This window comes from Danio rerio, chromosome 17, assembly GCF_052040795.2.
Source record: "Danio rerio strain M-AB ecotype USA chromosome 17, GRCz13ab, whole genome shotgun sequence".
Classification (NCBI taxonomy): Eukaryota; Metazoa; Chordata; class Actinopteri; order Cypriniformes; family Danionidae; genus Danio; species Danio rerio.
In genome coordinates, this window is record NC_141037.1 from 55,920,958 (window position 1) to 55,948,724 (window position 27,767).

A 27,767-nucleotide genomic window follows, 5' to 3' on the forward strand; every position below is an offset into this window, starting at 1 on the left:
AGACACTATTGACATGAACTATTGAGGATTTCAGCAGCTCTGATTATAGTGATGAGCCTCAGACTATTAACAGCCATTAAACAAGCCATGGTTATAACATTTATTAAAGTGTTAGTCTATCAATACTGACCTTTAATACTGAAATCATTAAAATACACCATTCGGTTTTTCTGTCGAACACAATAAATGTAGTAAAACAGGAGAGAATCTTGAATCTTGAGTAAACAAATCACTGATAAGAGAAAATCCACAAACAACTGGACAGACTTTCCCCACTCACACCTGTATTTTCTCATATTCACACATGAAACACTCGTTCCTGATGAGAAACCGTTTTGCTGCATTGATGTCAAGTGTGCTGCTTTTCTCCAGTGTGGATTTTCATGTGTTTCTTAAGAGTAATCAACCGTGTGAAACTCTTCAGACAAATGTGTACACATGTGTACAGTTTCTCTCCAGTGTGAATCCTCTCATGTCTTTTCATGTCTCCTGACTGACTGAATCTCTTGTCGCAGTGTGAACACTTATACGGTTTCTGTCCAGTGTGAATCCTCTCATGTGTTTTCAGGTTTGCTGGCAGACTGAATCTCTTATTGCAGTGTGAACACTTGTACGGTTTCTCTCCAGTGTGAATCTTCTCATGTGTTTTCAGGTGTCCTGTCTGACTGAATCTCTTGTCGCAGTGTGAACACTCATACGGTTTCTCTCCAGTGTGAATCCTCTCATGTGTTTTCAGGTTTGCTGGCAGACTGAATCTCTTATTGCAGTGTGAACACTTGTAAGGTTTCTCTCCAGTGTGATTCATCTGATGCAGTTTCAATTCTCCAGCTGTAATGAAAGTCTTCTCACACTCAAAGCACAGATACTCTTTCACACCAGTGTGGATCTTCTGATGTGTTCTTAAACTTGACTGCCATTTAAAACTCTTTCCACACTCAGAACAGGAATACGGTTTCTCCTTTGTGTGAACTCTAAGATGGTTCTTCAGCTCTGTAGCCCTCAAAAATGTTTTGCCGCATTGATCACATTTGTGTGTTTTCTCTCCAGTGTGAATCATCATGTGTAGATTAAGGCTTGATAATTGTCTGAAACTCTTCCCACATTGAGTACAGGTAAATGGCTTCTCTCCAGTGTGGATCATCATGTGAATCTTAAAGAGCCCATATTATGGGTTTTTGAAAATTCCCCTCCATGTAGTGTGTAACACAGCTCTAAGTGAAGTGAAGTATCCAGCTAAGGCTTAAATCTGTAAGAATACAGTGTTTAAAACTGTTGATTCATCTATAAAAGAGTCGAATCATAGTGCTTCAAACGAGTCGCCTTGATACCGACTCATTAGGTGTTTCGCCATGACGTACGAACGAAACAAAGTTTTTCACGTGCACGCGCAAACCCGGGAGATTTCAAACCTGAGGCCCCGCCCTCTGACGCAGTAACCCAGACACACACACACACACACCCACAAACACACGCACACCCACAAACACACGCACACAAACATGCCGGTCGATTGAAGTCACACTGCAGATGGATATATTGAGTCTCTACCCAAAGATGAAACATCAGCATTATAACCAAGCAGTTGGAAACTTCTGGAAGCTACATGCTACAAAGAATACTTCATCTAAGTTTGTTAAAGGAAGGATCAGTAAAGAGTAACTGATGGACGTCAGGATGGGTTTCTTCCTACATTTATCAAGTGTAAGTACGTGCGGTTAAAGTTGTTGCCTCGTTTACTCTAGCTTGCAAATGTATTTAGTTTTGATTTGTTACTTGTAACCGCGTGTACTGTATCAGGTTAACTGGATATATTATCTTATCGCGTGCAAAGTCACGTTAAAAACGCGACGCGTGCTGTTTGTTTATGGAGCTCCATGCTAGAGTTCTGCTCCCGCGATTTATTCGGAAATTTATTCCCGCGCCGCAGAAATCTGGCGCGGGGAGAGAGAGAGAGAGAGAGAGCGAGAGAGAGAGCGAACGAACGAACGAGCTTTGTGTACTTTGTGCTGTGTGTGTACAGACAGCTTGGCTGTCTGGACTGTATACTGGGTGATATTTGGTTGTGTTCTCCGCTCTAGCGGGACCGGGCGCGGCGGGCAGAAAACGGAGCGGGTTCTCAGGCTAAAACCTGGCGGGTGCGGGCTGAAGCGGGAGCGTTGTCATCCGGAGGTGTGTGTGTGTTTTTGTGTGTGTGTGTGGTATGGCGAGTACACGACTGTCTCCTTCGTTCGGTTATCCGTGGCACTATCCACTCGCCATAGTGTGGCAGCTAAAGTCCACGCCTACACTATCGAGCGTGTATGAACTGTGATTACTTTTTAAATTGCTGATTAGCTATTGGCCATTTCCCTCTCTGACTGAAGGCAGTCGACCAATCACGACAGACTGTCATCGGTCCAATCAGCGCAGATTAGCTCCGCGCTAAGGAGGGGTTTGGGAACAAATGAATCACTGGACGATTCATACAGGAGTCGCTGGGATAATTAGATAAAAATAAATGCAGATTATAAGACCATGAAAGTGTTTTTTGACCTTGCATGCATATTAGACTGTTGTTGGAGACCCTTACAACCAAGATATGACCTTATTTCATGTATAATATGGGCTCTTTAAGACTTCGTTTGGCTCTGAAACTCTTTCCACACTGACTGCAGGTAAAATCATTTCGGTCTCCACTTTTCCTTGATAAAAAACCTTCAGTCAGTAAATGAGATGTTTTCCCCGCCTTTACAAGTGTCTGCTCTTCCCTTTTCTCATTCTCTTTAAGGTCTAAAAAAATTGTAAAAAATAAATAAATGAATAAATTAGCAAGTAAACAAAGAACACAGAAGAAAATTATGAAAAATTAAAATGACTCAAATTACAGAAGAATCACAAACTTTCAGTGGTGTGCAGCGTTTTAAATCCTTCCCAATGTCAGTATCAGGACATTGGGACAATTTTTGCAACATATTAAAAATTAGGATTTTATTACTTTTATTTAGAAATTTAATAATCTGAACAAAACAAATCTCCTCGGTTAATACTTAGTTTGGTCTTATGATCGTAAATGTTAAATTAATCTTTTACAAATGGCAAAAGATACAGTCTCTATATTTTACACTGCTAATAAAGCTAATTTATTTTTCTGTTTTTAAAAAAAAATTATTTCCTAGTTTACATAAACTCTTCTCTAAAGTTCTTTAGCCTGAATAATGAAGAATCAGCAATAAACACCAACCTGTTTGTTCTTCAGTCTCTTCCAGTTTAATTCTGCAGGGTTTTGGATCACTCATGTTCTCTCCGTCCTTCAGTAAACTCTCTGCAGATTTCACTTCCTCCTGTTGGTCTGAAGCTCGTCTTCACTTGTGGACTGATGGGAATATTCTAGTATTTATAGCTGAACTGATGAGGGGGAGGAGCTTCACTACAGGGGAGGAGCAGATCAGCCAATAGTAGAAATTCTTCAGTCATTTTCCTATCTCTTTTATATATATATATATGAGCAACATCACACGAGTAGCAGTGCAATAAAGCTGTATATCGGCACTGGTGGGAGGCGTGCATTGACAGGAGGCCACAGACGGAGTGCCTTAGTGTCTCAACCAGTGCCCATATACAGCCATATCGCACTGCTACTCGTGTAATATTGCGTTTATACAACAGTTTGACAACATAATTGTGTATATAAAAACAAAATCAAACATGGAGAGTCTCAAAAACCCTTTTGTACGAGGAACTACTTTCTTCCGCGATAGAATGTATATATATATAAAACATGTTTTGCCTACTATTCTCTATTATCAGCATTTTATTATATATATATATATATATATGTATATATATATATATATATATATATATATATATATATATATATATATATATATATATATATATATATATATATATAATACAACTGGACAGACTTTCCCCACTCTCACACCTGTGTATTCTCATATTCAGACATGAAACACTCGTTCCTGATGAGAAACTGTTTATAACTATATATATATAATATATATTATTATTATTTAACACACAGATTCAAAGAGAACCACAGGTCAACAGGGAGATTGCAAAAGAGCAGCTTCTGCTTTAAGCTGAACTGACTGAATATCGACTATTAAGGAATGAGGCTGTTTTTGTGCCTAGTTTGAAATAATAAATCTCAGAACAGGAGAAACTGCATTACTACGTTCATTTTAATATAGCATATAAATAATGAAATCCAAAAATTATACTATTAAATTAAGAGTTAATTTTAATTTTCTCGTGGCCCACCTGTAGGATCGCTGAGGACCACAAGCTTAAGCCAGCAGGCCGTATGTTTGACACCCCTGGTCTAAGCAATAAAAAAAATTCTGTCATATATGCATTAAAAACAATCAGGAAAAAGTGTTTCATGTAAACTGGGATAACGAGTCCACATATATAGACATATTTTTTCTCTAAAAGTACCTCATATCAAAAGAGGACATTTTTAATCTATTTAGCTTCCAATAAGCCCAAATAGCAAAGAGAAATAAAAAAATGCATGTAAAAAAACAAGTTGGGCCTTAAGAGGTTAATGTTCAGAGCCTCAGACTATTAACATCCATTAAACCAGCCATTCAGAAATGTCCACTGATTTTGACAGCAAAGTTTAAACAGTAAAATTAAATATACTGCTATATAATTCATGCTAAGACAAAAAAAACTGTTTATAACTATAATGATTATTTTATAACGCTTTAATGGTGCTGGAAGCTTGCTGCAGATACTAATACTGTAGATGTTCTGATAAATAGTATTGTTTCACATTTAACGGCATTATTTCACAATAAAAAAGAAAATCACACAATGACGGTCAAACATTTCTACTTGCCAATATAAATTAATCTGTTTTTAAGTACCACATTCATGACACCAACACTGGTTTCAATAGGTGATTGTGTTGTTTAATGAAGTTTGTTGACTCAAAATGAGCTTAATTGGGGAATTTACACATGTGAAGACATCAGCATAATGAAGGAGGTGAAAACAGACACTATTGACATGAACTATTGAGGATTTCAGCAGCTCTGATTATAGTGATGAGCCTCAGACTATTAAAGGCCATTAAACAAGCCATTCAGAAGTGTCCACTGATCTGCCCGCTTAAAAAATAAAGACAACCGAGTTTCACTCTTTCATCCAAACTTTATTTCAAGTCTACAGGTTAGAAAATAATTACAGCAAAGATTAAACAGTACAATACAATCTATTGCTAAATGATAAAACATATGCGAAGACGAATAATCCTACATTTATAACTATGCTGGTTGTTTTATAATGCTTTAATGGTGCTGGAATCATGCTGCACACACAGAGAATACTGTAGATGTGCTGATAAATTGTATTGTTTTATATTTAACAGGGTTTGATTTATTAATATACAGAGAACTAAATAAACACACATTTCTACTTGGGAATATGAATTTAAATTCATGTTTTCAATTATAACATTTATTAAAGTGTTAGTCTATCAATACTGACCTTTAATACTGAAATCATTAAAATACACCATTCGGTTTTTCTGTCGAACACAATAAATGTAGTAAAACAGGAGAGAATCTTGAATCTCAGAGTAAACAAATCACTGATAAGAGAAAATCCACAAACAACTGGACAGACTTTCCCCACTCACACCTGTATTTTCTCATATTCACACATGAAACACTCGTTCCTGATGAGAAACTGTTTTGCTGCATTGATGTCAAGTGTGCTGCTTTTCTCCAGTGTGGATTTTCATGTGTTTCTTAAGAGTAATCAACTGTACGAAACTCTTCAGACACTGATCACATGTGTACGGTTTCTCTCCAGTGTGAATCATCTCATGTCTTTTCATGCCTCCTGACACACTGAATCTCTTGTCGCAGTGTGAACACTTGTAAGGTTTCTCTCCAGTGTGAATCCTCTGATGCCGTTTCAATTCTCCAGCCGTAATAAAAGTCTTCTCACACTCAAAGCACATATACTCTTTCACACCAGTGTGGATCTTCTGATGTGTTCTTAAATTTGTTATCCGTGTAAAACTCTTTCCACACTCAGAACAGGAATAAGGTTTCTCCTTTGTGTGAACTCTAAGATGGTTCTTCAGCTCTGAAGCCCTCAAAAATGTTTTGCCGCATTGATCACATTTGTGTGTTTTCTCTCCAGTGTGGATCAGCTTGTGTTTATTATGGTTTGATAAAACTCTGAAACTCTTCCCACATTGAGTACAGGTAAATGGCTTCTCTCCAGTGTGGATCATCATGTGTAGATTAAGGCTTGATAATTGTCTGAAACTCTTCCCACATTGAGTACAGGTAAATGGTTTCTCTCCAGTGTGGATCATCATGTGTAGATTAAGGCTTGATAATTGTCTGAAACTCTTCCCACATTGAGTACAGGTAAATGGCTTCTCTCCAGTGTGGATCCTCATGTGAATCTTAAGACTCTGTTTGGCTCTGAAACTCTTTCCACACTGACTGCAGGTAAAATCATTTCTGTCTCCACTTTTCCTTGATAAAAAACCTTCAGTCAGTAAATGATATGTTTTCCTCGCCTTTACAAGTGTCTGCTCTTCCCTTTTCTCATTCTCTTTAAGGTCTAAAAAAATTGTAAAAAATAAATAAATGAATAAATTAGCAAGTAAACAAAGAACACAGAAGAAAATTATGAAAAAGTAAAATGACTCAAATTACTGAAGAATCACAAACTTTCAGTGGTGTGCAGCGTTTTAAATCCTTCCCAATTACAGTATCAGGACATTGGGACAATTTTTGCAACATATTAAAAATATGATATTAAAAAAGATACAGTCTCTATATTTTACACTGCCAATAAAGCTAATTTATTTTTCTATTTTTTTAAAAAAAAAACATTTCCTAGTGCACATAAACAAATAAACTGATTAAAGTTTTTAATCCTTGTTGTTCTTTAGCCTGAATAATGAAGAATCAGCAATAAACACCAACCTGTTTGTTCTTCAGTCTCTTCCAGTTTAATTCTGCAGGGTTCTGGATCACTCATGTTCTCTCCGTCCTTCAGCAAACTCTTTGCAGATTTCTCTTCCTCCTGATGGTCTGAAGCTCGTCTTCACTTGTGGTCTGATGGGAATATTCCAGTATTTATAGCTGAACTGATGAGGGGGAGGAGCTTCACTATAGGGGAGGAGCAGACCGGCCAATAGTAGAAATTCTCCAGTCATTTTCCTATCTCTTTTATATATATATATATATATATATATATATATATATATATATATATATATATATATATATATATATATATATATATGAGCAATATCACACGAGTAGCAGTTCAATATAGCTGTATATCGGCACTGGTGGGAGGCGTGCATTGGCAGGAGGCCACAGACGGAGTGCCTTAGTGTCCCAACCAATGCTCATATACAGCCATATCGCACTGCTACTCGTGTAATATTGCATTTATACAACAGTTTGACAACATAATTGTGTATATAAAAACAAAATCAAACATGGAGAGTCTCAAAAACCCTTTTGTACGAGGAACTACTTTCTTCCGCGTTAGAATATATATAAAACATGTTTTACCTACTATTCTCCATTATCAGCATTTTATTTTAATTACATATTATTATATACACACACATTATATATATATATATATATATATATATATATATATATATATATATATATATATATTAAGGGTGGAGCAGAACCAGAATAAGGCACGAATAGCGTGATTTTACGAATACTTATTTCGAACAAATACTTGAAAAATTATTTGTATTCGGGAGCAAGAAAAACACTATATCAAAAAGCAGCGTTTCCTCATGGGACCACAGTGCATGCCCGCGTGAGTGAGAGAGAGAGAGAGAGAGAGACGCTATGTCGGAGGGCGGGGCGGAGGTAAAAGCTGTCTCGCACAAGTTTCTCCACAGCAGCAGACAGAGAAGGCTCGGCTGAGCGAAAAAAATACTTCATTGCATCACTATTTTTGATAAATAGATTTTTGTACCTTAATTGGGTTCCAGATGCAGTTTATAAACTTGTAGCGGAGTTTGATATTCCATTACGCTGCATTTTTGAAGTTTGCAATCGGGTGCTCTCTGTTTACGCAACGTTAGCTCTGTTAGCGCGGTAATTTAGACAATAGACTTTTGACAGAGTAACGTTAACGTTTGTTTATAAAGGTTAAAACGATGCTTGTGCAGTTGTGTCGAACAGTATGCACCTATGGGAGTTATATGGTTCCTCTACATTACTGTCTTTTGCAGACAGCAAGATATATGCTATAGGCTAGTTAACCTTAGCAAAGCTTCCCGTCACTTTTTATTAACTTGAAACTCCTCAAATACATTTGGGCACCCGAATAGAAAAAGAGTGAGACTGCTGCTGAGCCATTTCTTGGTCCTCCACCAGTCAAAAAAAAAAAAAAAAAACTTCATGTTCTGTGTGAAAGAATTTTACAGTGAGTGGAGCTGCAGATAAAACAAACTGATACTGTATAATGTTTGCAAAAGTGAAATCAGCAGAGGCAGAGATATTAAACATCTGTTAACATCTCTATGCATAATCATTCATTTCTTTTCGGCTAAGTCCCTTTATGAATCTGAGGTTGCCACAGTGGAATGAACCACCAATTTATCCAGCATATGTTTTACGCAGTGGCTGCCCTTCCAGCTGCTACCCAGCACTGGGAAACATCCATACACTCTCTTTCACACACATACAAGGGACAATTTAGCTTACCAAATTCACCTGTATTGCATGTGTTTGGACTGTGGGGGAAACCGGAGCACCCGGAGGAAACCCACGCCAACATGGGGAGAACCCAGTCAGGGCTCGAACCAGCAACCTTCTTGCTGTGAGCCGACAGTGGTACTCACTGTGCCACTGCGCAACCTTCTATGTAATGTATTATCACATGCACTAAAAGCATCCTCTCCTGATTACGTCTGTGAACCCCCCACAAGCATCAATCCCCTCAATCAGCACAGCTATGCTCTGCTAAATCCTCCACAAGCACCAAACCATCAACACAGCCACATTCTGCCCCAGCAAGTCAGTTTCAAACATAAAAAAAACAAACTTTGTGTCTGTTTTGTGGCTGGCAGATGACAATAGCAGGCCTGTATCTTTTAGTATTATATAGAATACTTTTGTTCTGCCAGATCTCCCAGGCAGGGTTTTATTTAGATTTATTTAGTTAATTTTAGTTTTTGGAATTCTGTCCATTGGAAAGAAGTTCTTTCAGAAGAAGAACAGTTTTTTTTAAGTATTATTTGTTTTTATTCTGTCTATTCAGTGTCAAGAACGGTGGTGGTGGGGTTCATAATATTCACAATGGTATTTTATTAGTTGTTGGTTTAACCATGGATGAGATAATGGCTTCTATGTTATTTTCTTTTCAATGACATTTCTTGTCACATGTTCAAAAACAACAACCAATATTGCATGTCTATAATTTATATAATGGGTATAATTAAACAATACTTTCACTATAACGTAAATTAGAAGTGTAATAGAAAAAATATATATTTTTGCGCCATTTTGAATTTTACTCGAATACAAATACAAATACTTTTCCCCCTCAACAAATACAAATACCGGCTGCTCCACTCATCCCTAATATATATATATATATATATATATATATATATATATATATATATATATATATATATATATATATATAAATATATATATATATATATATATATATATATATATATATATATATATATATATATATATATATATTATTATTATTATTATTATTATTATTTAACCTACAGATTCAAAGAGAACCACAGGTCAACAGGGAGATTGCAAAAGAGCAGCTTCTGCTTTAAGCTGAACTGACTGAATATCAACTATTAAGGAATGAGGCTGTTTTTGTGCCTAGTTTGAAATAATAAATCTCAGAACTGGAGAAACTGCATTACTACGTTCATTTTAATATAGCATATAAATAATGAAATCCAAAAATTATACTATTAAATTAAGAGTTAATTTTAATTTTCTCGTGGCCCACCTGTAGGATCGCTGAGGACCACAAGCTTAAGCCAGCAGGCCGTATGTTTGACACCCCTGGTCTAAGCAATAAAAAAAATTCTATGTCATATATGCATTAAAAACAATCAGGAAAAAAGTGTTTCATGTAAATTGGGATCACGAGTTCACATATATAGACATATTTTTTCTCTAAAAGTACCTCATATCAAAAGAGGACATTTTAATTCTATTTAGCTTCCAATAAGCCCAAATAGCAAAGAGAAATAAAAAAAATGCATGTAAAAAAAACAAGTTGGGCCTTAAGAGGTTAATGTTCAGAGCCTCAGACTATTAACATCCATTAAACCAGCCATTCAGAAATGTCCACTGATTTTGACAGCAAAGTTTAAACAGTAAAATGAAATATACTGCTATATAATTCATGCTAAGACAAAAAAAACTGTTTATAGCTATGCTGAATATTTTATAACGCTTTAATGGTGCTGGAAGCTTGCTGCAGATACTAATACTGTAGATGTTTTGATAAATAGTATTGTTTCACATTTAACGGCATTACTTCACAATAAAAAAGAAAATCCCACAATGACGGTCAAACATTTCTACTTGCCAATATAAATTAATCTGTTTTTAAGTACCACATTCATGACACCAACACTGGTTTCAATAGGTGATTGTGTTGTTTAATGAAGTCTGTTGACTCAAAATGAGCTTAATTGGGGAATTTACACATGTGAAGACATCAGCATAATGAAGGAGGTGAAAACAGACACTATTGACATGAACTATTGAGGATTTCAGCAGCTCTGATTATAGTGATGAGCCTCAGACTATTAACGGCCATTAAACAAGCCATTCAGAAGTGTCCACTGATCTGCCCGCTTAAAAAATAAAGACAACCGAGTTTCACTCTTTCATCCAAACTTTATTTCAAGTCTACAGGTTAGAAAATAATTACAGCAAAGATTAAACAGTACAATACAATCTATTGCTAAATGATAAAACATATGCGAAGACGAATAATCCTACATTTATAACTATGCTGGTTGTTTTATACTGATTTAATGGTGCTGGAATCATGCTGCACACACAGAGAATACTGTAGATGTGCTGATAAATTGTATTGTTTTATATTTAACAGGGTTTGATTTATTAATATACAGAGAACTAAATAAACACACATTTCTACTTGGGAATATGAATTTAAATTCATGTTTTCAATTATAACATTTATTAAAGTGTTAGTCTATCAATACTGACCTTTAATACTGAAATCATTAAAATACACCATTCGGTTTTTCTGTCGAACACAATAAATGTAGTAAAACAGGAGAGAATCTTGAATCTCAGAGTAAACAAATCACTGATAAGAGAAAATCCACAAACAACTGGACAGACTTTCCACACTCACACCTGTATTTTCTCATATTCACACATGAAACACTCGTTCCTGATGAGAAACTGTTTTGCTGAATTGATGTCAAGTGTGCTGCTTTTCTCCAGTGTGGATTTTCATGTGTTTCTTAAGAGTACTCAAATGTGTGAAACTCTTCAGACACTGATCACATGTGTACGGTTTCTCTCCAGTGTGAATCCTCTCATGTGTTTTCAGGTGTCCTGTCTGACTGAATCTCTTGTCGCAGTGTGAACACTCATACGGTTTCTCTCCAGTGTGGATCCTCTCATGTGTTTTCAGGTTTGCTGGCAGACTGAATCTCTTGTCGCAGTGTGAACACTTATACGGTTTCTCTCCAGTGTGAATCTTCTCATGTGTTTTCAGGTGTCCTGTCTGACTGAATCTCTTGTCGCAGTGTGAACACTTATACGGTTTCTCTCCAGTGTGATTCCTCTCATGTGTTTTCAGGTTTTCTGGCTGACTGAATCTCTTGTCGCAGTGTGAACACATGTACGGTTTCTCTCCAGTGTGAATCCTCTCATGTCTTTTCATGTCTCCTGACTGACTGAATCTCTTGTCGCAGTGTGAACACTTATACGGTTTCTCTCCAGTGTGATTCCTCTCATGTGTTTTCAGGTGTCCTGTGTGACTGAATCTCTTATTGCAGTGTGAACACTTGTACGGTTTCTCTCCAGTGTGATTCATCTGATGCCGTTTCAATTCTACAGCCGTAATAAAAGTCTTCTCACACTCAAAGCACAGATACTCTTTCACACCAGTGTGGATCTTCTGATGTGTTCTTAAATTTGTCTGCTGAGTAAAACTCTTTCCACACTCAGAACAGGAATACGGTTTCTCCTTTGTGTGAACTCTAAGATGGTTCTTCAGCTCTGAAGCCCTCAAAAATGTTTTGCCGCATTGATCACATTTGTGTGTTTTCTCTCCAGTGTGGATCAGCATGTGTTTATTATGGTTTGATAAATCTCTGCAACTCTTCCCACACTGAGTACAGGTAAATGGTTTCTCTCCAGTGTGGATCCTCATGTGAATCTTAAGACTCTGTTTGCCTCTCAAACTCTTTCCACACTGACTGCAGGTAAAATCATTTCGGTCTCCACTTTCCATTGAAAAAATACCTCCAGTCAGTAAATGAGATGTTTTCCCAGCTTTTACGAGTGTCTGCTCTTCCCTCTCCTCATTTTCTTTAAGGTCTAAAATAAAATATGAATAAATTAGCAAGTAAAAAAGCAAAGAGACTCAAAACACTGAAGATACACAAACCTTCTCAATGGTAATATCAGGTTTGCAACATATTAAATATAAAAATGTATTATTTTATTTAGAAATTTAAAAATCTGAACAAAACAAATCTCATCTGGTAATATTTAGTTTGATCTTGTGATAGTAAATGTTTAATAAACCTTTTACACATGGCAAAAGAGATGCAGTCTCTATATTTTACACTGCTAATGAAGTGCATTTATTTTTGTCCATTAATAAACACATATCCTAGTGCACATAAACAAATAAACTGATTAAAGTTTTTTAATCCTTATTGTTTTTAGCCTAAATAATGAAGAATCAGCAATAAACACCAACCTGTTTGTTCTTCAGTCTCTTCCAGTTTAAATCTGAAAGGTTCTGGATCACTCATGTTCTCTTTCCTTCAATAAACTCGGCCTTTCAGATTTCTCTTCCTCCTGATGGTCTGAAGCTCGTCTTCACTTGTGGACTGATGGGAATATTCCAGTATTTATAGTTGCACTCATGAGGGGGAGGAGCTTCACTATAGGGGAGGAGCTTCATTACAGGGAGGAGCAGACCTGCCAATAGTAGAAATTCTTCAGTCATTTTCTTCTAATTAACACGATCTTTGTTTGCTTATATGTACCTCGCCATATTTATAAATGGATTTGAAAGTGTTTTATACTAACATAATATCACAAAGTATATCTATTTTATTGCAAAGATGATAAATATCAAATATAATCAATATATGAAAACAAAAAAACGACTCTCCCATCACTGTGGTTGTAGATACTTATTTATTGTCTTTTTCAAGAAACATGGTTTATCATAGAATAGTGAAAATAATGATGTTAACACAGACTCATAGTAAATATGTGCCCAGGGCTACTTTTTTTTGTTTTTGCAAACCCTAAACTACGCTGCTCCGGTAACGTTTTCTTGTAGCTAGTGATGACAAACAGTGATTACCACGACTGTCAGATTCTCTTTACAAATCTACTAGAGGCCATCGTCTACATTTTTATGAATCTCAAAGACATTGCCGGGTTGTGTGTTTTTTTGTTTTTGTTTAGAAATGTGCCATTTACATGTCATTCTTTTATGCGTCTATGAAAAGCCTGGTCTTGTTATACATGTTGTCATACATCACCCTGTAATCAGCTGACCTAAACTAGTTCTTAAACACAACCGATAGTGTTTTCAAAAGCAAATGTAAAAAGAAAATTGCATTGTGGCCACATACCTGTTATACCTGGGGTTCTCAAACTGTGGTAAATGTACCACTAGTGGTACATGGCCTTCCTTCTAGTGGTGTGCGGAGGAATCAAATGTGTCATATGTAAAGCTAAATATATTTAAAAATGTATCAAAATGTATTTATATATAAATATGATGACATATAGCCTGTATTTATTAGGTCCAGGCAACATTTCCAGGTGTTGATAAATAGATTCTAAATGTTAATACTTTAAATTTAGATTAAAAAATTATTTTTTTACTTTTTATGAACAGTAACCTACCATTTTTAACTTTTAAAAGCACATTTTTATTTAAATGTTGACGTTTTAGTTTTTGATAAATATGAACACAGTACAGTGATAATGTTCAAACTATGTATAATGTTTAAAGTGGCTGACAATAATAAATATTTTTAATAATAGGAATTAATCTGTCTCATTTTTGAACTGTACAGAGCTGCAGCTGCTTTACTGGGCCTACTGCGCTACTGTATTTCAATACTGGTTATTGTGGTGGTACTTGGAGAGACAAGTTTTTTCCGAGGTGGTACTCAATAAAAAAAGTTTGAGAACCCCTGATCTAGACTATCCTTCATTGGATTGTAGCCTAGGAGCTCTGCATCCCAAGTACAACAAGGTGAGCCACTGAGCAAACTGATTTGATTTCTCTTCCTCCTGATGGTCTGAAGCTCGTCTTCACTTGTGGACTGATGGGAATGTTCCAGTATTTATAGCTGAACTGATGAGGGGGAGGAGCTTCACTACAGGGGAGGAGCAGATCAGCCAATAGTAGAAATTCTTCAGTCATTTTCTTTTCCTCTAATTAACACATTCTCTGTTCATTTATATTCCTCATTATTTATAAATGATAATCAAAGTGTTTTATACTAATATACTGTTAATATACTAAAATCTGTTTTAAAGCAAAAATGAGAAACACCAACTGGAAACAAAAACCAACCTTTCCATCAACTGTGATGAACTTGTTTATTGTGTTATCTGGGAATCATGGTTCATCACAGAATAATGAAATTAATGCTGTTAACACAGGTTCATTGGTGATATGTGCCCAGGGCTACATTTTTGTGAATCCAGAAATACGCTGCTCCAGTAACATTTCCTTGCAGCTTGTGATGACAAATCCACTAGAGGCCGCTGTCTGCACTTTTGCAAATTTCTATTAGAAAGAAAGTAAAAAAAAACTCTTAGTCTTCTATAAGAAAAATATATTTGAGGAAATGCTTATATATAAATATAAAATATATGTTTATGACACAATTTCTATATACATTTAAATTTCTATGTACCACAGTTTTGTTTTTATGCACGTATATACAGTTGAAATCAGAATGAATAGCCCCCTGAATTATTAGCTGCTGTTTATTTATTTTCTCAATTTCTGTTTAACGGAGAGCAGATTTATTCAACACATTTCTAAACATAATAGTTTTAATAACTCATTTTTAATAACTGATTTCTGTTATCTTTGCCATGATGACAGTAAATATGCCAGCATATCTTTCTTTGGTTCAAACTGATGACAGCAGATTCTTTGTCTTTGCATGAATGCTTGCATGTGAAGGATGTCCTCAAGAAGGTTGATCAAATTCCGTTACCTCAGAAGACGAACTCAGAGGAACAGAGAACGTGTCCTGTGAGAAATGAGACGCTGTGTGCTTCCTGATGGTCATCGTGTGACCTTGGCACATTTATAATGGAAAATTATTGAAACATTACAGCATTAAAACATGCAGAAAAGCGTTGCAAAGACACTTTGCACAATACAAATAAAGCAGATTTCAATTTAAATTTCAGCAAATAAACACCTTTAATGTGTTCACGATATTCATATTATTGTTTACTTCAGTCCCACACTGTTACTGTAGATGATCTGATAAATTGTATTGTTTCATATTTAACTGTATGATTTCTCAATATACTGAAAATAGAAAATCACACAATGACGGTCAAACAGTTTTTAAGTACCACACTCATGACACCAACACTGGTTTCAATAGGTGATTGTGTTGTTTAATGGAGTCTGTTGACTCAAAATGAGCTTAATTGGGGAATTTACACATGTGAAGACATCAGCATAATGAAGGAGGTGAAAACAGACACTATTGACATGAACTATTGAGGATTTCAGCAGCTCTGATTATAGTGATGAGCCTCAGACTATTAACGGCCATTAAACAAGCCATTCAGAAGTGTCCACTGATCTGCCCGCTTAAAAATAAAGACAACCGAGTTTCACTCATTCATCCAAACTTTATTTCAAGTCTACAGGTTAGAAAATAATTACAGCAAAGATTAAACAGTACAATACAATCTATTGCTAAATTATAAAACATATGCGAAGATGAATAATCCTACATTTATAACTATGCTGGTTGTTTTACAATGCTTTAATGGTGCTGGAATCATGCTGCACACACAGAGAATACTGTAGATGTGCTGATAAATTGTATTGTTTTATATTTAACAGGGTTTGATTTATTAATATACAGAGAACTAAATAAACACACATTTCTACTTGGGAATATGAATTTAAACTCATGTTTTCAATTATAACATTTATTAAAGTGTTAGTCTATCAATACTGACCTTTAATACTGAAATCATTAAAATACACCATTCGGTTTTTCTGTCGAACACAATAAATGTAGTAAAACAGGAGAGAATCTTGAATCTCAGAGTAAACAAACCACTGATAAGAGAAAATTTACAAACAACTGGACAGACTTTCCCCACTCACACCTGTATTTTCTCATATTCACACATGAAACACTCGTTCCTGATGAGAAACTGTTTTGCTGCATTGATGTCAAGTGTGCTGCTTTTCTCCAGTGTGGATTTTCATGTGTTTCTTAAGAGTAATCAACTGTACGAAACTCTTCAGACACTGATCACATGTGTACGGTTTCTCTCCAGTGTGAATCCTCTCATGTGTTTTCAGGTGTCCTGTCTGACTGAATCTCTTATTGCAGTGTGAACACTTGTAAGGTTTCTCTCCAGTGTGATTCATCTGATGCAGTTTCAATTTTATAGCCATAATAAAAGTCTTCTCACACTCAAAGCACAGATACTCTTTCACACCAGTGTGGATCTTCTGATGTGTTCTTAAATTTGTCTGCTGAGTAAAACTCTTTCCACACTCAGAACAGGAATACGGTTTCTCCTTTGTGTGAACTCTGAGATGTTTCTTCAGCTCTGAAGCCCTCAAAAATGTTTTGCCGCATTGATCACATTTGTGTGTTTTCTCTCCAGTGTGAATCAGCATGTGTACATTATGGTTTGATAAAACTCTGAAACGCTTCCCACACTGAGTACAGGTAAATGGCTTCTCTCCAGTGTGGATCCTCATGTGAATCTTAAGACTCTGTTTGGCTCTGAAACTCTTTCCACACTGACTGCAGGTAAAATCATTTCGGTCTCCACTTTTCCTTGATAAAAAACCTTCAGTCAGTAAATGAGATGTTTTCCCCGCCTTTACAAGTGTCTGCTCTTCCCTTTTCTCATTCTCTTTAAGGTCTAAAAAAATTGTAAAAAATAAATAAATGAGTAAATTAGCAAGTAAACAAAGAACACAGAAGAAAATTATGAAAAAGTAAAATGACTCAAATTACAGAAGAATCACAAACTTTCAGTGGTGTGCAGCGTTTTAAATCCTTTCCAATGTCAGTATCAGGACATTGGGACAATTTTTGCAACATATTAAAAATTAGGATTTTATTACTTTTATTTAGAAATTTAATAATCTGAACAAAACAAATCTCCTTGGTTAATACTTAGTTTGGTCTTATGATCGTAAATGTTAAATTAATCTTTTACAAATTGCAAAAGATACAGTCTCTATATTTTACACTGCTAATAAAGCCCATTTATTTTTCTGTTTTTTTTTAAACATTTCCTAGTTTACATAAACAAATAAACTGATTAAAGTTTTTAATCCTTGCTGTTCTTTAGCCTGAATAATGAAGAATCAGCAATAAACACCAACCTGTTTGTTCTTCAGTCTTTTCCAGTTTAATTCTGCAGGGTTCTGGATCACTCATGTTCTCTCCGTCCTTCAGTAAACTCTTTGCAGATGTCACTTCCTCCTGATGGTCTGAAGCTCGTCTTCACTTGTGGACTGATGGGAATATTCTAGTATTTATAGCTGAACTGATGAGGGGGAGGAGCTTCACTACAGGGGAGGAGCAGATCAGCCAATAGTAGAAATTCTTCAGTCATTTTCTTTTCTCTTTTATATATATATGAGCAATATCACACGAGTAGCAGTGCAATATAGCTGTATATCGGCACTGGTGGGAGGCGTGCATTGGCAGGAGGCCACAGACGGAGTGCCTTAGTGTCCCAACCAGTGCCCATATACAGCCATATCGCACTGCTACTCGTGTAATATTGCGTTTATACAACAGTTTGACAACATAATTGTGTATATAAAAACAAAATCAAACATGGAGAGTCTCAAAAACCCTTTTGTACGAGGAACTACTTTCTTCCGCGATAGAATGTATATATATATATATATATATATATATATATATATATATATATATATAATACAACTGGACAGACTTTCCCCACTCTCACACCTGTATTTTCTCATATTCAGACATGAAACACTCGTTCCTGATGAGAAACTGTTTATAACTATATATATAATATATATTATTATTATTTAACACACAGATTCAAAGAGAACCACAGGTCAACAGGGAGATTGCAAAAGAGCAGCTTCTGCTTTAAGCTGAACTGACTGAATATCAACTATTAAGGAATGAGGCTGTTTTTGTGCCTAGTTTGAAATAATAAATCTCAGAACAGGAGAAACTGCATTACTACGTTCATTTTAATATAGCATATAAATAATGAAATCCAAAAATTATACTATTAAATTAAGAGTTAATTTTAATTTTCTCGTGGCCCACCTGTAGGATCGCTGAGGACCACAAGCTTAAGCCAGCAGGCCGTATGTTTGACACCCCTGGTCTAAGCAATAAAAAAAATTCTGTCATATATGCATTAAAAACAATCAGGAAAAAGTGTTTCATGTAAACTGGGATCACGAGTCCACATATATAGACATATTTTTTCTCTAAAAGTACCTCATATCAAAAGAGGACATTTTTAATCTAGCTTCCAATAAGCCCAAATAGCAAAGAGAAATAAAAAAAATGCATGTATAAAAAAACAAGTTGGGTCTTAAGAGGTTAATGTTCAGAGCCTCAGACTATTAACATCCATTAAACCAGCCATTCAGAAATGTCCACTGATTTTGACAGCAAAGTTTAAACAGTAAAATGAAATATACTGCTATATAATTCATGCTAAGACAAAAAAAACTGTTTATAGCTATGCTGATTATTTTATAACGCTTTAATGGTGCTGGAAGCTTGCTGCAGATACTAATACTGTAGATGTTTTGATAAATAGTATTGTTTCACATTTAACGGCATTATTTCACAATAAAAAAGAAAATCACACAATGACGGTCAAACATTTCTACTTGCCAATATAAATTAATCTGTTTTTAAGTACCACATTCATGACACCAACACTGGTTTCAATAGGTGATTGTGTTGTTTAATGGAGTCTGTTGACTCAAAATGAGCTTAATTGGGGAATTTACACATGTGAAGACATCAGCATAATGAAGGAGGTGAAAACAGACACTATTGACATGAACTATTGAGGATTTCAGCAGCTCTGATTATAGTGATGAGCCTCAGACTATTAACGGCCATTAAACAAGCCATTCAGAAGTGTCCACTGATCTGCCCGCTTAAAAATAAAGACAACCGAGTTTCACTCATTCATCCAAACTTTATTTCAAGTCTACAGGTTAGAAAATAGTTACAGCAAAAATTAAACAGTACAATTCAATCTATTGCTAAATGATAAAACATATGCGAAGACAAATAATCCTACATTTATAACTATGCTGGTTGTTTTATAATGCTTTAATGGTGCTGGAATCATGCTGCACACACAGAGAATACTGTAGATGTGCTGATAAATTGTATTGTTTTATATTTAACAGGGTTTGATTTATTAATATACAGAGAACTAAATAAACACACATTTCTACTTGGGAATATGAATTTAAATTCATGTTTTCAATTATAACATTTATTAAAGTGTTAGTCTATCAATACTGACCTTTAATACTGAAATCATTAAAATACACCATTCGGTTTTTCTGTCGAACACAATAAATGTAGTAAAACAGGAGAGAATCTTGAATCTCAGAGTAAACAAATCACTGATAAGAGAAAATCCACAAACAACTGGACAGACTTTCCCCACTCACACCTGTATTTTCTCATATTCAGACATAAAACACTCGTTCCTGATGAGAAACTGTTTTGCTGCATTGATGTCAAGTGTGCTGCTTTTCTCCAGTGTGGATTTTCATGTGTTTCTTAAGAGTAATCAACTGTACGAAACTCTTCAGACACTGATCACATGTGTACGGTTTCTCTCCAGTGTGAATCCTCTCATGTGTTTTCAGGTTTTCTGGCTGACTGAATCTCTTGTCGCAGTGTGAACACTCATACGGTTTCTCTCCAGTGTGAATCATCTCATGTCTTTTCATGCCTCCTGACACACTGAATCTCTTGTCGCAGTGTGAACACTTGTACGGTTTCTCTCCAGTGTGATTCCTCTCATGTCTTTTCAGGTGTCCTGTGTGACTGAATCTCTTATTGCAGTGTGAACACTTGTACGGTTTCTCTCCAGTGTGAATCCTCTGATGCCGTTTCAATTCTCCAGCTGTAATAAAAGTCTTCTCACACTCAAAGCACATATACTCTTTCACACCAGTGTGGATCTTCTGATGTGTTCTTAAATTTGTTATCCGTGTAAAACTCTTTCCACACTCAGAACAGGAATACGGTTTCTCCTTTGTGTGAACTCTAAGATGGTTCTTCAGCTCTGAAGCCCTCAAAAATGTTTTGCCGCATTGATCACATTTGTGTGTTTTCTCTCCAGTGTGGATCAGCTTGTGTTTATTATGGTTTGATAAAACTCTGAAACTCTTCCCACATTGAGTACAGGTAAATGGTTTCTCTCCAGTGTGGATCCTCATGTGAATCTTAAGACTCTGTTTGGCTCTGAAACTCTTTCCACACTGACTGCAGGTAAAATCATTTCGGTCTCTACTTTTCATTGATAAAAAACCTTCAGTCAGTAAATGAGATGTTTTCCCCGCCTTTACAAGTGTCTGCTCTTCCCTCTTCTCATTCTCTTTAAGGTCTAAAAAAATTGTAAAAAATAAATAAATAAATAAATTAGCAAGTAAACAAAGAACACAGAAGAAAATTATGAAAAAGTAAAATGACTCAAATTACTGAAGAATCACAAACTTTCAGTGGTGTGCAGCGTTTTAAATCCTTCCCAATTACAGTATCAGGACATTGGGACAATTTTTGCAACATATTAAAAATTAGGATTTTATTACTTTTATTTAGAAATTTAATAATCTGAACAAAACAAATCTCCTTGGTTAATACTTAGTTTGGTCTTATGATCGTAAATGTTAAATTAATCTTTTACAAATTGCAAAAGATACAGTCTCTATATTTTACACTGCCAATAAAGCTAATTTATTTTTCTATTTTAAAAAAAAAAACATTTCCTAGTGCACATAAACAAATAAACTGATTAAAGTTTTTAATCCTTGTTGTTCTTTAGCCTGAATAATGAAGAATCAGCAATAAACACCAACCTGTTTGTTCTTCAGTCTCTTCCAGTTTAATTCTGCAGGGTTCTGGATCACTCATGTTCTCTCCGTGCTTCAGTAAACTCTTTGCAGATTTCACTTCCTCCTGATGGTCTGAAGCTCGTCTTCACTTGTGGTCTGATGGGAATATTCCAGTATTTATAGCTGAACTGATGAGGGGGAGGAGCTTCACTACAGGGGAGGAGCAGACCGGCCAATTGTAGAAATTCTCCAGTCATTTTCCTATCTCTTTTATATATATATATATGAGCAATATCACACGAGTAGCAGTTCAATATAGCTGTATATCGGCACTGGTGGGAGGCGTGCATTGGCAGGAGGCCACAGACGGAATGCCTTAGTGTCCCAACCAATGCTCATATACAGCCATATCGCACTGCTACTCGTGTAATATTGCATTTATACAACAGTTTGACAACATAATTGTGTATATAAAAACAAAATCAAATAAGGAGAGTCTCAAAAACCCTTTTGTACGAGGAACTACTTTCTTCCGCGTTAGAATATATATAAAACATGTTTTACCTACTATTCTCCATTATCAGCATTTTAATTTAATTACATATTATTATATACACACATACACACACATTATATACACACAAATACTTGAAAAATTATTTGTATTCGGGAGCAAGAAAAACACTATATCAAAAAGCAGCGTTTCCTCATGGGACCACAGTGCATGCCCGCGTGAGTGAGAGAGAGAGAGAGAGAGAGAGAGAGAGAGAGAGAGACGCTACGTCGGAGGGCGGGGCGGAGGTAAAAGCTGTCTCGCACAAGTTTGTCCACAGCAGCAGACAGAGAAGGCTCGGCTGAGCGAAAAAAATACTTCATTGCATCACTATTTTTGATAAATAGATTTTTGTACCTTAATTGGGTTCCAGATGCAGTTTATAAACTTGTAGCGGAGTTTGATATTCCATTACGCTGCATTTTTGAAGTTTGCAATCGGGTGCTCTCTGTTTACGCAACGTTAGCTCTGTTAGCGCGGTAATTTAGACAATAGACTTTTGACAGAGTAACGTTAACGTTTGTTTATAAAGGTTAAAACGATGCTTGTGCAGTTGTGTCGAACAGTATGCACCTATGGGAGTTATATGGTTCCTCTACATTACTGTCTTTTGCAGACAGCAAGATATATGCTATAGGCTAGTTAACCTTAGCAAAGCTTCCCGTCACTTTTTATTAACTTGAAACTCCTCAAATACATTTGGGCACCCGAATAGAAAAAGAGTGAGACTGCTGCTGAGCCATTTCTTGGTCCTCCACCAGTCAAAAAAAAAACAAAAAAAAACTTCATGTTCTTTGTGGAAGAATTTTACAGTGAGTGGAGCTGCAGATAAAACAAACTGATACTGTATAATGTGTGCAAAAGTGAAATCAGCAGAGGCAGAGATATTAAACATCTGTCAACATCTTCTATGCATAATCATTCATTTCTTTTCGGCTAAGTCCCTTTATGAATCTGAGGTTGCCACAGTGGAATGAACCACCAATTTATCCAGCATATGTTTTACGCAGTGGCTGCCCTTCCAGCTGCTACCCAGCACTGGGAAACATCCATACACTCTCTTTCACACACATACAAGGGACAATTTAGCTTACCAAATTCACCTGTATTGCATGTGTTTGGACTGTGGGGGAAACCGGAGCACCCGGAGGAAACCCACGCCAACATGGGGAGAACCCAGTCAGGGCTCGAACCAGCAACCTTCTTGCTGTGAGCCGACAGTGGTACTCACTGTGCCACTGCGCAACCTTCTATGTAATGTATTATCACATGCACTAAAAGCATCCTCTCCTGATAACGTCTGTGAACCCCCCACAAGCATCAATCCCCTCAATCAGCACAGCTATGCTCTGCTAAATCCTCCACAAGCACCAAACCATCAACACAGCCACATTCTGCCCCAGCAAGTCAGTTTCAAACATAAAAAAAACTAACTTTGTGTCTGTTTTGTGGCTGGCAGATGACAATAGCAGGGCTGTATCTTTTAGTATATTATAGAATACTTTTGTTCTGCCAGATCTCCCAGGCAGGGGTTTATTTAGATTTATTTAGTTATTTTTAGTTTTTGGAATTCTGTCCATTGGAAAGAAGTTCTTTCAGAAGAAGAACAGTTTTTTTGAAGTATTATTTGTTTTTATTCTGTCTATTCAGTGTCAAGAACGGTGGTGGTGGGGTTCATAATATTCACAATGGTATTTTATTAGTTGTTGGTTTAACCATGGGTGAGATAATGGCTTCTATGTTATTTTCTTTTCAATGACATTTCTTGTCACATGTTCAAAAACAACAACCAATATTGCATGTCTATAATTTATATAATGGGTATAATTAAACAATACTTTCACTATAACGTAAATTAGAAGTGTAATAGAAAAAATATATATTTTTGCGCCATTTTGAATTTTACTCGAATACAAATACAAATACTTTCCCCCCTCAACAAATACAAATACAAAATACTTTTCCCCCTCAACAAATACAAATACAAATACTTTTCCCCCTCAACAAATACAAATACTTTTCCCCCCTCAACAAATACAAATACCGGCTGCTCCACTCATCCCTAATATATATATATATATATATATATATATATATATATATATATATATATATATATATATATATATATATATATTATTATTATTATTATTATTATTATTTAACCCACAGATTCAAAGAGAACCACAGGTCAACAGGGAGATTGCAAAAGAGCAGCTTCTGCTTTAAGCTGAACTGACTGAATATCAACTATTAAGGAATGAGGCTGTTTTTGTGCCTAGTTTGAAATAATAAATCTCAGAACAGGAGAAACTGCATTACTACGTTCATTTTAATATAGCATATAAATAATGAAATCCAAAAATTATACTATTAAATTAAGAGTTAATTTTAATTTTCTCGTGGCCCACCTGTAGGATCGCTGAGGACCACAAGCTTAAGCCAGCAGGCCGTATGTTTGACACCCCTGGTCTAAGCAATAAAAAAAATTCTATGTCATATATGCATTAAAAACAATCAGGAAAAAGTGTTTCATGTAAATTGGGATCACGAGTCCACATATATAGACATATTTTTTCTCTAAAAGTACCTCATATCAAAAGAGGACATTTTTATTCCATTTAGCTTCCAATAAGCCCAAATAGCAAAGAGAAATAAAAAAATGCATGTAAAAAAAAACAAGTTGGGTCTTAAGAGGTTAATGTTCAGAGCCTCAGACTATTAACATCCATTAAACCAGCCATTCAGAAATGTCCACTGATTTTGACAGCAAAGTTTAAACAGTAAAATGAAATATACTGCTATATAATTCATGCTAAGACAAAAGAAAACTGTTTATAGCTATGCTGAATATTTTATAACGCTTTAATGGTGCTGGAAGCTTGCTGCAGATACTAATACTGTAGATGTTATGATAAATAGTATTGTTTCACATTTAACGGCATTATTTCACAATAAAAAAGAAAATCACATAATGACGGTCAAACATTTCTACTTGCCAATATAAATTAATCTGTTTTTAAGTACCACATTCATGACACCAACACTGGTTTCAATAGGTGATTGTGTTGTTTAATGGAGTTTGTTGACTCAAAATGAGCTTAATTGGGGAATTTACACATGTGAAGACATCAGCATAATGAAGGAGGTGAAAACAGACACTATTGACATGAACTATTGAGGATTTCAGCAGCTCTGATTATAGTGATGAGCCTCAGACTATTAACGGCCATTAAACAAGCCATTCAGAAGTGTCCACTGATCTGCCCGCTTAAAAAATAAAGACAACCGAGTTTCACTCTTTCATCCAAACTTTATTTCAAGTCTACAGGTTAGAAAATAATTACAGCAAAGATTAAACAGTACAATACAATCTATTGCTAAATGATAAAACATATGCGAAGACGAATAATCCTACATTTATAACTATGCTGGTTGTTTTATAATGCTTTAATGGTGCTGGAATCATGCTGCACACACAGAGAATACTGTAGATGTGCTGATAAATTGTATTGTTTTATATTTAACAGGGTTTGATTTATTAATATACAGAGAACTAAATAAACACACATTTCTACTTGGGAATATGAATTTAAATTCATGTTTTCAATTATAACATTTATTAAAGTGTTAGTCTATCAATACTGACCTTTAATACTGAAATCATTAAAATACACCATTCGGTTTTTCTGTCGAACACAATAAATGTAGTAAAACAGGAGAGAATCTTGAATCTCAGAGTAAACAAATCACTGATAAGAGAAAATTTACAAACAACTGGACAGACTTTCCCCACTCACACCTGTATTTTCTCATATTCACACATGAAACACTCGTTCCTGATGAGAAACTGTTTTGCTGCATTGAAGTCAAGTGTGCTGCTTTTCTCCAGTGTGGATTTTCATGTGTTTCTTAAGAGTAATCAACTGTGAGAAACTCTTCAGACACTGATCACATGTGTACGGTTTCTCTCCAGTGATTCCTCTCATGTGTTTTCATGTCTCCTGACTGACTGAATCTCTTGTCGCAGTGTGAACACATATACGGTTTCTCTCCAGTGTGAATCCTCTCATGTGTTTTCAGGTGTCCTGTCTGACTGAATCTCTTGTCGCAGTGTGAACACTTATACGGTTTCTCTCCAGTGTGAATCCTCTCGTGTTTTTTCATGTCTCCTGTCTGACTGAATCTCTTATTGCAGTGTGAACACTTGTAAGGTTTCTCTCCAGTGTGATTCATCTGATGTCGTTTCAATTCTACAGCCGTAATAAAAGTCTTCTCACACTCAAAGCACAGATACTCTTTCACACCAGTGTGGATCTTCTGATGTGTTCTTAAACTTGTCTGCTGAGTAAAACTCTTTCCACACTCAGAACAGGAATAAGGTTTCTCCTTTGTGTGAACTCTAAGATGGTTCTTCAGCTCTGAAGCCCTCAAAAATGTTTTGCCACATTGATCACATTTGTGCGTTTTCTCTCCAGTGTGAATTTTCGTGTGTGCATTGAAGTTTGATAATTGTCTGAAACTCTTCCCACACTGAGTACAGGTAAATGGCTTCTCTCCAGTGTGAATCCTCATGTGAATCTTAAGACTTCGTTTGGCTCTGAAACTCTTTCCACACTGACTGCAGGTAAAATCATTTCGGTCTCCACTTTTCATTGATAAAAAACCTTCAGTCAGTAAATAAGATGTTTTCCCCGCCTTTACAAGTGTCTGCTCTTCCCTCTTCTCATTCTCTTTAAGGTCTAAAAAAATTGTAAAAAATAAATAAATGAATAAATTAGCAAGTAAACAAAGAACACAGAAAAAAATTATGAAAAAGTAAAATGACTCAAATTACAGAAGAATCACAAACTTTCAGTGGTGTGCAGCGTTTTAAATCCTTCCCAATGTCAGTATCAGGACATTGGGACAATTTTTGCAACATATTAAAAATTAGGATTTTATTACTTTTATTTAGAAATTTAATAATCTGAACAAAACAAATCTCCTTGGTTAATACTTAGTTTGGTCTTATGATCGTGAATGTTAAATTAATCTTTTACAAATGGCAAAAGATACAGTCTCTATATTTTACACTGCTAATAAAGCCCATTTATTTTTCTGTTTTTTTTTTAAACATTTCCTAGTTTACATAAACAAATAAACTGATTAAAGTTTTTAATCCTTGTTGTTCTTTAGCCTGAATAATGAAGAATCAGCAATAAACACCAACCTGTTTGTTCTTCAGTCTCTTCCAGTTTAATTCTGCAGGGTTCTGGATCGCTCATGTTCTCTCCGTCCTTCAGTAAACTCTTTGCAGATGTCACTTCCTCCTGATGGTCTGAAGCTCGTCTTCACTTGTGGACTGATGGGAATATTCCAGTATTTATAGTTGAACTGATGAGGGGGAGGAGCTTCACTACAGGGGAGGAGCAGATCAGCCAATAGTAGAAATTCTTCAGTCATTTTCTTTTCTCTTTTATATATATATGAGCAATATCACACGAGTAGCAGTGCAATATAGCTGTATATCGGCACTGGTGGGAGGCGTGCATTGACAGGAGGCCACAGACGGAGTGCCTTAGTGTCCCAACCAGTGCCCATATACAGCCATATCGCACTGCTACTCATGTGATATTGCGTTTATACAACAGTT

General features: G+C 35.7%; 6 protein-coding genes and 1 long non-coding RNA gene across 9 annotated transcripts in view; 1 reads left to right on the plus strand and 6 right to left on the minus strand.

Annotated features, from left to right (window-relative positions):
* Positions 1-86: 86 nt before the first annotated feature.
* LOC147840065 (uncharacterized) lies at positions 87-3,347 on the minus strand. The gene is made up of 3 exons (XM_087291218.1): positions 3,221-3,347; positions 2,607-2,769; positions 87-1,150 (listed from the first exon to the last, which is right to left on the minus strand). The coding sequence occupies exon 3, from the start codon at positions 1,142-1,144 to the stop codon at positions 350-352; it is 795 nt and encodes a 264-aa protein (XP_087147344.1). The 5' UTR covers positions 1,145-1,150; positions 2,607-2,769; positions 3,221-3,347; the 3' UTR covers positions 87-349.
* A 1,793-nt stretch (positions 3,348-5,140) lies between these two features.
* Positions 5,141-7,086, minus strand: LOC147840066 (uncharacterized). The gene is made up of 2 exons (XM_087291199.1): positions 6,960-7,086; positions 5,141-6,591 (listed from the first exon to the last, which is right to left on the minus strand). Exons 1-2 carry the CDS (start codon positions 7,012-7,014, stop codon positions 5,717-5,719), a joined length of 930 nt encoding a protein of 309 aa, XP_087147325.1. The 5' UTR covers positions 7,015-7,086; the 3' UTR covers positions 5,141-5,716.
* A 3,804-nt stretch (positions 7,087-10,890) lies between these two features.
* On the minus strand, positions 10,891-14,570 carry LOC147840067 (uncharacterized). Its single transcript, XM_087291168.1, has 3 exons — positions 13,874-14,570; positions 12,982-13,205; positions 10,891-12,593 (listed from the first exon to the last, which is right to left on the minus strand). The coding sequence occupies exons 2-3, from the start codon at positions 13,034-13,036 to the stop codon at positions 11,467-11,469; spliced, it is 1,182 nt and encodes a 393-aa protein (XP_087147294.1). The 5' UTR covers positions 13,037-13,205; positions 13,874-14,570; the 3' UTR covers positions 10,891-11,466.
* On the minus strand, positions 10,891-21,730 carry LOC147840068 (uncharacterized). 3 transcript variants are annotated; one of them, XR_015513898.1, is made up of 3 exons: positions 21,604-21,730; positions 19,815-21,131; positions 10,891-11,023 (listed from the first exon to the last, which is right to left on the minus strand). XR_015513898.1 is itself a non-coding variant. In XM_087291200.1 (3 exons), the coding sequence occupies exons 1-3, from the start codon at positions 21,656-21,658 to the stop codon at positions 16,696-16,698; spliced, it is 1,266 nt and encodes a 421-aa protein (XP_087147326.1). In that variant the 5' UTR covers positions 21,659-21,726; the 3' UTR covers positions 16,125-16,695. The 3 variants fall into 3 exon arrangements, 1 of the variants encoding a protein (XP_087147326.1); XR_015513899.1 differs by lacking the exon at positions 10,891-11,023 and adding an exon at positions 16,120-16,252; XM_087291200.1 differs by lacking the exon at positions 10,891-11,023 and adding an exon at positions 16,125-17,089 and having other exon boundaries at positions 20,315-21,131; positions 21,604-21,726.
* On the plus strand, positions 13,702-25,794 carry LOC147840069 (uncharacterized). The gene is made up of 2 exons (XR_015513982.1): positions 13,702-15,886; positions 25,192-25,794. It is a non-coding gene; the product is annotated as an uncharacterized LOC147840069 (long non-coding RNA).
* zgc:173816 overlaps positions 15,878-27,767 on the minus strand; it is a 34,877-nt gene continuing 22,987 nt past the window's right edge. The window contains 1 exon segment of the mRNA NM_001109866.3: positions 15,878-16,040. The gene's annotated coding sequence lies outside the window, so the exon portion shown is untranslated.
* Positions 25,426-27,471, minus strand: zgc:113886. Its single transcript, XM_087291215.1, has 2 exons — positions 27,345-27,471; positions 25,426-26,874 (listed from the first exon to the last, which is right to left on the minus strand). The coding sequence occupies exons 1-2, from the start codon at positions 27,397-27,399 to the stop codon at positions 26,084-26,086; spliced, it is 846 nt and encodes a 281-aa protein (XP_087147341.1). The 5' UTR covers positions 27,400-27,471; the 3' UTR covers positions 25,426-26,083.